General features: G+C 48.6%; 1 protein-coding gene across 1 annotated transcript; it reads right to left on the minus strand.

The window, feature by feature from the left end:
• Nucleotides 1–361: 361 nt before the first annotated feature.
• CUNH19orf53 (chromosome unknown C19orf53 homolog) lies at nucleotides 362–4,971 on the minus strand. Its single transcript, XM_088474025.1, has 3 exons — nucleotides 4,742–4,971; nucleotides 3,365–3,420; nucleotides 362–663 (listed from the first exon to the last, which is right to left on the minus strand). The coding sequence occupies exons 1-3, from the start codon at nucleotides 4,818–4,820 to the stop codon at nucleotides 517–519; spliced, it is 282 nt and encodes a 93-aa protein (XP_088330151.1). The 5' UTR covers nucleotides 4,821–4,971; the 3' UTR covers nucleotides 362–516.
• Between the last annotated feature and the right edge of the window lie 4,740 nt (nucleotides 4,972–9,711).

A 9,711-nucleotide genomic window follows, 5' to 3' on the forward strand; every position in this document is an offset into this window, starting at 1 on the left:
CCAATGTAAATATGAGCAGCGATATATGATATAATGCTTGGTCACTGTAAACGGCTTCATAACCATGGAGATATCGGCTACAGAGGTCCAATGCTAATTGCACTGTTATGTGTACCAACCTCGCTCTATACACAAGCCGAAAGGAGCCTTTGTCTCACCACAGGGTGACAAGGAATTCAGTGTCCCTCCTCCAGCCATGGTGAAACACAAGCACCATTCATTGTTTCTTTTCACGGATAGCCTGACAATGGCTTTTTGTCCCTCAGAGCTCACAATCCGCTTACAGTCACCACAATGAGCGAACAGCGGGATCTATTCACCTTTCCCACATTAGATGATTGTAAAGCAGGAAACAGAGATGTTAAGAGAAAACAAAACTTTATTAGGACTCCAATGGGCAAATTATGTATGTACAAAGGAGGGGGAGACAGAGACCCTCTGAACAACCAGCCAAAACCAAGTCCAGTGACGCCTACACTGAAGCATTGACCTCTGGGTGGCCGATAAGTCCCCGGCTTACGACTTGCTTTGCCCAGCGGGGGCGTTCTTCCCTTTCTTGTCCTGCTGGGGGGCTTTCAGCAGGGAGAGTTTCTTCGGCATGTTGGCGCTGGCCTTCATGGTGACATCATGCTCGATCTTATTCCGGATCTGTACTTCCAGGTTCTGTGTGGGGTGGAGAGAGAAGGGTAGGAGAGACGTGCATTATTCACATTGCAAAAAACAAAAACAAAACCTGACTCGTGTATAGGACACGGTTATCTATGTACACGGAGACTGTACGTATAGAGCATACCCTCCAACTATACCGTTTTAGCCGGTACAGTACCGTTTTCTAATGGTCTGTACCGGCAAACGGGGCTGTACCGTTTTGTACACTCACCAGATTTGTTAAGCAGCGCTGCTGGGACACAGGACTCCCGCAGCGCTGCTGAGTGACAGCCGACCTCCGTGCTCCTCTGCCCTGACCGCCAGCGCCGGTATACAGAACATGCAGTATATTACTGCATGTTCTAAACTAGCCAGCGTCCGATGCCTCCAGCCCCCATGGACACGCCCCTTTACCGATTACCACGCCCCTTTATCTGCGGTCATGCCCCCCCGTGTACCGGGTTCTTACTAGGAAATGTTGGAGGGTCTGATAGAGGCGGAGGAGCGGTCCAGTGATACATCTGGTATATGTTTGCAGAAATGTTATTACGCTACTTGCATTGTTTTAGTTTCGTTTTGCTGCACCCACTGTCCGGCGCTGATAAATGTTGTGGCACCTTACAAACAAACAACGATGACCCAATACTGCGAGGACGAGCGGGAGGCACTCAAGATCAAGCTCTTAAATTTCCACATGTTTTATAGAAGTCATTTACACCCTTTCAGACATGCCGAGAATCCCGGGAATTTGGCCTGCCTCAGCCAAATTCCCAGGTTGCCGCGTATGTCTGAAAGGTACCTACCCGGGAACACGTTCCCGGGTAGCCGCCCCTTCACTTGACCAGGGAATATCCTGGGACTTAAGTCCCGGGAAATTACCCTGCTCATGTCTGAATGGTGCTAGCCGGGAATTTACTATTCCCGGGCTGCACCAAGCAGCTTTTACATTGATTTGGCAGCGCAGAGCGTCCTATAGGACGCCCAGCGCTGCTGCTTTGAGTTGGCAGCGCAGAGCGTCCTATAGGACGCTCATCGCTGCTGCTCACCACCCCCAGCGCCGGACGCCGGGGACACCCGCCGGCAGGTCTCTGCCACAGCGGGCTGCCCGCACTCCCGCTGGACCACCAGGGCACATTTAAATAATTTAATAATAATAAAATAAAATGCCTGTAGTGATTGGTCGGCTGCCTATTGCATGATGATGACATCATCAGCGGCAGCCGGAGAGGGGATAGGCTAGGAAGGGCAGAGGAGAGGCAGGTAATATTAAAAACTAAAAAACCCTGCTTATGTCTGAAAGGAGTCTAGCTGGGAATTTCCTGGGTAGACACTGTAGTGTGAAAGGAGGGTCTCGACCAAATACCCAGGAAACTTGTAGTTTGTCCTAGGTTTGCCCATCCCATATATGGGGCCGGATTCATAGATGGGTGCTGTTAGCGTCACTGCTGAGTCCTTGGATGCAGCAGTGATTCTAACATATGCTAATGCAGGAGGAAGAGTTTCCTAGGACACAGCATCAAATCACCATTGCAACTATAGATTGCAGCCATCGGCTATCTGGGAATGCCTCAGGTTACTCAGAATGACCCGCGGAACTGCTCGGCCAGGGAGTCTGCGTCGGATAGATCAGGGGCGACACATCCCTGTTTTGTAGAACGGTCCTGGTCGCCACCCGCTCCCCAAACCACCACAGCCCGTCAGTCATACTGCATCTTGGGGGATCCGTAAACGTTGTCGCAGAGGGAGATCTGAACATGCACAGTACAGATCCTGCCCATGCATAGGTCTCTCACAATCGGTGTTCGATGCAAACCTCCATTACTTCTCCTAACTGTTGGACACTGATCGAAAACTTACCTTCAATTGGAGACCGCAGACCCTGGAACCCATATTAAAGACTTGACAGCCCGATATGGTCAGAAGAATGCGTTACATCTTGCTTTTCATTGCAGATCTTAAAGATGCCATCTTAAACTTGTCCGCGCCAGCTTAACTATCGAGGGTTTTGAGGATCAAAATAATGTGAAAGGAAGCCTTGGGGTTTTTCAACCAAAAATAGGTTTGAATAGAAATATATCCCTCCCTGATCTGCTGGCATTGGGCTGGTTACACCCGCAGCGAAGGTATAGGATAACTTCTTACAGAGCCTGCCATTGTATCTAGACCACAGGAATGCTAACAGGAGACTGATGATATATCCTCGGTTCATGTTGCTCTTCACCCAGGAATCTGAGGTGCAAGTACTGATCCCAGTAAAGAAGTAGCCGAGCCCCCCTCAAAATAGCCTCTGCAAGGTGGGCTGACTGCCCATCATGCAAACAAACTGTCTGAGGATTGTTTCCTGAAACCCGAGCTAAAGAAACGAAAACGAGAGCCTTGCACTATTGGTAAAGGAACTCTTCCCGCCTGCCTAATGTTCTTATCTAGTGGCATCACTCCCCTTATCAGACAGGACCGATCATGGGGAAAAACTGGCAGGCACAGGGTACACAAGCAAGAAACAGGTGAACTGCAATGGCAGAGACCAGGTCACAGTATCACACTAACCCACTCACAAACCCCAACTCTACTTCCTGGCACCTGGGGAGCTCAGGTGCCACCTCCCCTCCCCTCAAAGCCCGGAAGGACAGACCTGACCAGATTTACCCTGGAACCATCTTACACGATAAATGTACACTATGCAGGGGCTGCCCGTGTATGTGGAGGGGACACTGACCTTCTTCAGCTTCTGCTGGTGTATTACACGAGACTTTTTGGGCGCAATCATTCGCGCTGTGAAGGAGAAGAGTAGAAAAGCTTTTATCATACACGACGTCTGAAAATGTCACTTCACCGACTGTCACACACGAACACACGCAATCCACAAGCTGCAAGCATGACCCCCGCCTAGTCGCGGTGCTGCCATCCTGTCCCCAATACAATATCCATGCCTCAGGGACGTCACTAGTTTTGAGCCAATTAACAGATTGCACATTGATGTAGCCCGCTTTGTTGAAATGATTAATATTTCTTAGTATGTCAGTGTTTTTTTGGCGACTTGGAAAATGTAAGGCTATCAAGTAGATCATGTGCATCTATGGATGCGGGAAAATGATTAGTTCCCGCTTTGTCAGTTGGAAGGTGGGCAAGTGTCTTACAGCGTCGTCTATAGCAGCTGACGCGGTTTGCTTAATTTTTTCTGCAAACAGATATTTTCCCTGTTTGTTGTGGCTGATTATTTGTGATTAGAGGGAGGGACTCCGTGCGATGTACAGTTACTATGGGCCTGATACAGAGATGGATGCAAATCCTGGTCGCAACTGCGATTTCGAGCGCAGAGGACTTGCGAAACTATTCTAATGACTTAGTTGAGGTCTTGTGCACTGAGACGGCCACCTACGTACAAGAGCGGAAACATCGGTCGCACATCTCCCAATAGGCCGGGGCCTCTCCAGCAGTGAAACAATTAGCAGAGATTTACTAGAGCGCGCCCAGCAAACCGCTCCTACTCGCCTGCGTTTCTCTAACCACTCCGTTACCTCCCCCAAACGATGACTGTCACTCCCTTTGCGAATAAATCTGCTCTGCGACCGCTGTCGATAATTAATGGCCGCTCATACGCAGCGCTGCTTTGGTGCATGCGTAAAATCGCTCCACTTGGTCCAACATCGACACTGCGCCCATCTCTGAAGCAGGCCATATGTCCATCCGGCAGTTTTTGAGCGCAGCCCGGCGTCTCCGGCTGCAGAGCGCACAGCACGTATTGCAGGGATAATCTATATAGCGGTGGTGGCGAACCCTGGCACTCCAGCTGCTGTGGGACTTTATATCCCAGCATGCCCTACCACAGTTTTAGCATTCCCTAATAGCAAAACTGTGGCAGTGCAAGCTGGGATATGTAGTCCCACAGCCGCTGGAGGGCCAGGGTTCGCCACCACTGCTATATAGTATATTATTCCTGATTAAAGTATCACTCAATTTTTGAAATGCTGGATTGTATTTCTATGGTCAGCCCCGAGTGCCCCTGCCCCCTGATAGTGAGTAGATATGATATTATGCACACAGATATATATATATATACACACACTGCAGAATGACGGGCCCAGCCACTCACCTCCCTTCCGTACAATTGCCGGCTTTTTCCCCGCATTTTTCTTGGCTTTCGCCTTCAGCTTTAGCGCTCCCTGGGCCATGACACACACTGGACTCTAGAAACTCCGTGTCCACCAGGCTGCTGCGTTCTCACACGGGAGTTGGGATTGACACAACTGCCACCCCGTACACAGGCGTCAGCTGCGCGGGGCCATCTTGGTTGGGGCGGCAGGATACGCTCCACTCCGTGTGGCCGCCATCTTAATGGTGGCTTGAGGGCGCGTTAGCGGCGACATATATACTCTTTGTGAGGCGGGGCCAGGCAGCTGAGCTCTCTGTCGATTGTAGTCCTAAATTATATCAGGGGAAAGCTCAGGGCTTGTAGAATGGAGGGATGTCTCTATATATGTGCTTATATATATATATATATATATATATATATATATATATATATATATATATAAATATATATATTTATATTATATATATGATGAGTAGGGGTTTGGGACCTCATGCGCGTGTGTAAAAGTGGTGTGTGTGTATATATATTAGGGGTGTGCACCGGCCACTTTTCGTGTTTTGTGTTTTGGTTTTGGATCTGGATCTTTCTTTGTGTTTTGGATCTGGATTGGTTTTGCCAAAACCACCCTTCCGTGTTTTGGGTTCTGGGTTTTGTGTTTTGGATCTGTATTTTTTTGAAAAAAAGCATAAAAACAGCTAAAATCACAGAATTTGTAGGTTTTTCTGCTCCTATGCTATTATTAACCTCAATAACATTAATTTCCACTCATTTCCAGTCTATTCTGAACACCTCACACCTCACAATAGTGTTTTTATGTCCAAAAGGTTGCACCGAGGTAGCTGGATGACTATGCTAAGCGACACGAGTGGGCGGCACAAACGTGACCCATCTAGGCGTGACACTGCAGTGGCAGACAGGATGGCAGTTTGAAAAACTAGGCCCCAAACAGTACATAATGCAAAGAAAAAAAAGAGGTGCAAGATGGAATTGTCCTTGGTCCCTCCCACCCACCCTTATGTTGTATAAACAGGACATGCACACTTTAACAAACCAATCATTTCAGCGCCAGGGTCTGCCACATGACTGTGGCTGAAATGATTGGTTCGTTTGGGCCCCCACAAAACAAGCTGGCAATTAATCTGTCCCTGCACAAACTGGCTCTACGGAGGCAAGATGTCATCCTCATCCTCCTCATCCACCGATTCCTCACCCTCTTCAGTGTGTACATCCTCATCCTCACAGAGTATTAATTCGTCCCTGCTGGAACCACAGGTCCCTCTGTACGTTCTGGAGGCTGGTCTCCCTGGAAGAGTTGATAATTAATTTTATGAACATCATCTTCTCCACATTTTGTGGAAGCAACCTCCTACGCCTTTCGCTGACAAGGTTCCCGGCTGCACTAAACACTCTTTCGGAGTACACACTGGAGGGGGGGCAACTCAGGTAAAATAGAGCCAGTTTGTACAGGGACCTCCAAATTGCTTCTTTTTCCTGCCAGTACAGGTACGGACTGTCTGACATGCCTACTTGGATGCTGTCACCGATGTAATCCTTTAACAGACAAACGCACGCTTGTCGCTGCTGCTTTGAGGATGCAAGTGCGGCTACAGCCCACACAATTCACAAAGACAGAAAAAAAAAGAACAATATTTTTATTGTTTGTGGAGCGCACTTTGAGGGTTACACCACCCTTTAACAGACAGACGCACGCTTGTCGCTGCTGCTTTGAGGATGCAGGTGGAATCTAGACGGGATTTGGAACCGGGGACACACTACCTCCATCAATTGTCTAAATCCCACTGCACTAATGGCAGATACCGGACACACGTCTAACACCAACATAGCAGTCAAGGCCTCAGTTATACGTTTTGCTTCTGGATGACTGATGTCGTACATGATCCTCATCGCTAGGGACTGTTGGAGGGTCAATTGTTTAGTAAAAGTAGTGATGTTCCTACTTCCTCTCTGGGATGATGAACAACTCCCAGCAGCAGCAACAGCACTAGGAGGAAGTGGTTCTTGATCTTTCCCTATTTTATTTTTATCGGAGAAAGTTTGGTCCTCCATTTATGTTATATTGATATATACGTGCGGCTAAAGCGCACACAAACACAGAAAATATTTTTTTATTTTTGCTGGAGAGTAGTGCACTTTGTGGGTTACACCACCATTTAAGAAATGAGCCAGCCGGCTCTTTACTTATGGGACACAGGCGCACGCTTGGCGCTGCTCCTTTGTTGATGCACATGCAGCCACAGTGCACACAATTCACAAACACAGAAAATAATTTTTTTTTTGGTTTGGACTGGAGTGTACTTTGGGGGTTACAGCACCCTTTAATGGTCAAGCCAGCCAGCCCTTTACTTATGACACAGGCGCACGCTTGGCACTACTTTGTTGATGCACGTGCGGCTACTGCGCACACAATTCACAAACAGAAAATATATATTTTTTTGGTTTGGACTGGAGTGTACTTTGGGGGTTACAGCACCCTTTAACGGTCAAGCCAGCCGGCCCTTTACTTATGACACAGGCGCACGCTTGGCACTACTTTGTTGATGCACGTGCGGCTACTGCGCACACAATTCACAAACACAGAAAATAATTTTTTTTTTGGTTTGGACTGGAGTGTACTTTGGGGGTTACAGCACCCTTTAACGGTCAAGCCAGCCGGCCCTTTACTTATGACACAGGCGCACGCTTGGCACTACTTTGTTGATGCACGTGCGGCTACTGCGCACACAATTCACAAACACACAAAAAATATTTTTTTAGCACTTGGGGGGAGCACCCCTGATGGACAGAGCACCCCCTGGACAACACTACAGCACCCCTTTAGGACTGGGACACTGCACACGACTTTGGAATGGACACAGCCCCTATGGAGAACTGACTGCACAACACAGTCCAGCCAGCCCCTATGGACTTTGAAGTAGTGGACACAGCCCCTATTAACAACAGCAGCACAGCACAACACAGCCAGCCCCTATGGACTTTGAAGTAGTGGACAACAGCAGCACAGCGCAGCACAGCACAACACTACTCTGCACTACACTGCACTGCACTACACAGCCCAGCCAGCCCTAACTCCCACCCTCCCTCTTCACTGTCCACAGCCGAGTGAGAAAATGGCGCCGACGCAGGTACCTTATATAGGATCCAAAACCCGCGAGACTCGGAAGGCGGGATGATGACGTTTTGCCTCGATTTCACATCCGAGTCAGTCGGGAAAAGTTGAGCCTGACTCGGATCGGCCTCGGATCGGGGGGGTTCGGATTTCAGAAATCCGAACCCGCTCACCCCTAATATATATACGTATTGTCACCTCTAAGTCACCAACCTTGTTAAAGCAAAGGGGTTTAGGGGGTCATTCAGACCAGGTCGCAAGCACCAATGTGCTCGCAACCGGGTTGATGGGTAGCCCTGTGCACGCACAGCGGCCGCACTACGCGTGCGCAAGCCCCGGAGCGAGAGAGAAACTCGCCCCGGAGCTCGCTACAAAAGGGGTGGCTGTCGATTTTGATCGACAGCTCGCCCCGTTTTGTAGGCGGGCCGTGGGGGTGGTTTCAAAAACGGAGGTGTTCCTTAAGGAACGCCTACCGTTTTGTGGGCGGCCGCACTGACATCGTCAGTGGGGAGCTTCCTGCTCGATCAGAGCAGGAAGCTCCCTGGGCCTTGCGAGTGCCCAGACCCAACCTTAGGGTCTGGTCGCAAGCCCCGATGGTCTTGACCATCGCAATCATCACCCTGGTCGCTAGCTAAGGTGTGGGTGGTTACCCACAGCTTAGCTTGCGACCAGGAGGCCGCACAAAAAAAAAGAAGCGCCCGCCCTCATTCAGAGACAGCGATCGCTTCTTGCGACCGCCTCTGAATGAGGTCCTTAGCCCTAGGTGACAATTCTGAGTAACCGTCGGCTCCTAGGATAGACAATGTCGGTGTGTTTGGGTCGGTCTGAGCTCCTGGCTGATTGGACTTCATAATCCCCATCGGATGAGCGATATGGTACAATATCACTCAGGCTAACTGATACCCATGGTGTACCTGATATAAGGAAAATCCCTGGGGTGGGCATAGCTCTCTAAGAGTGGTAGTACATTATTAATTAGTCTTTTACATTAATATTTAACCATGCTCATTGAGTAAAACCTAAAGGGGGAAAGTGCCGCCTGCATGCTTCCTGTCGGGGTCCCAGTTGGGCTTACGTTTTACAAACAGTGCCTGGTACCGGGCTCGTGTCACAATCTGTGCTCATTCTGTATATGAAGTGAGATAAGCGCTGGGAAAATGGGTGGTATATATATATTATATGGGTGCCGGGTTTCTATCTCATGTCATTTAAATGGGAAATTGGAAAAATGAGTCTTCAGTCTTTCTTCCTTCTTTATTCTCATCCCTTCTCCAGCCTGGTTCTCTGCCCTCCTTCATACTTCTCCCCCTCCTCCTCTGTTCTTCCTTCCTCATGTCAAAGCATTAGTGCATTGTTTTTCTGAGCCCCGATTGGCCAGTTCAGCATCCACAGGACCTGATTCTGGGTTAGGAGGAAATAGAAAAAGGAGCAAACGGAGCAATTGACTCCAGGAAACAAACCATGCTGCAATGCCAGGGAAGCAAATGCATTTATTTTATTTTGCATAAAGCGAAAATACTATCTGCGTTTACATTTTGGGGGCCCTGGGCAAAAGCGAGCACTGCCCTCCCCTATTTTTTCCTCCACCCCCAACAAGTCTATATTTATTATTGTTTTTGTACCGTAATGTTCTCAAACGAGATTTTTATTTTTTATATTGATTTTGTGGCATATGCTCTTTTTCACCTGACTCTATATATTTATGCACCTATTTTGTCCTCTCACGGACCCTTTATATTTTATTTTATTATGAGACAATTTTATTCATTTGTGCCATTTAGAGTGTGTATATATCTTCTTCCTCTGTTCTCTCTCTCTTTGCTGGGCCGGCCAGGTCAGTCCG

This window comes from Taudactylus pleione, unplaced genomic scaffold (assembly GCF_031769625.1).
Source record: "Taudactylus pleione unplaced genomic scaffold, aTauple2 ptg000145l, whole genome shotgun sequence".
In the NCBI taxonomy this organism is placed as follows: Eukaryota; Metazoa; Chordata; class Amphibia; order Anura; family Myobatrachidae; genus Taudactylus; species Taudactylus pleione.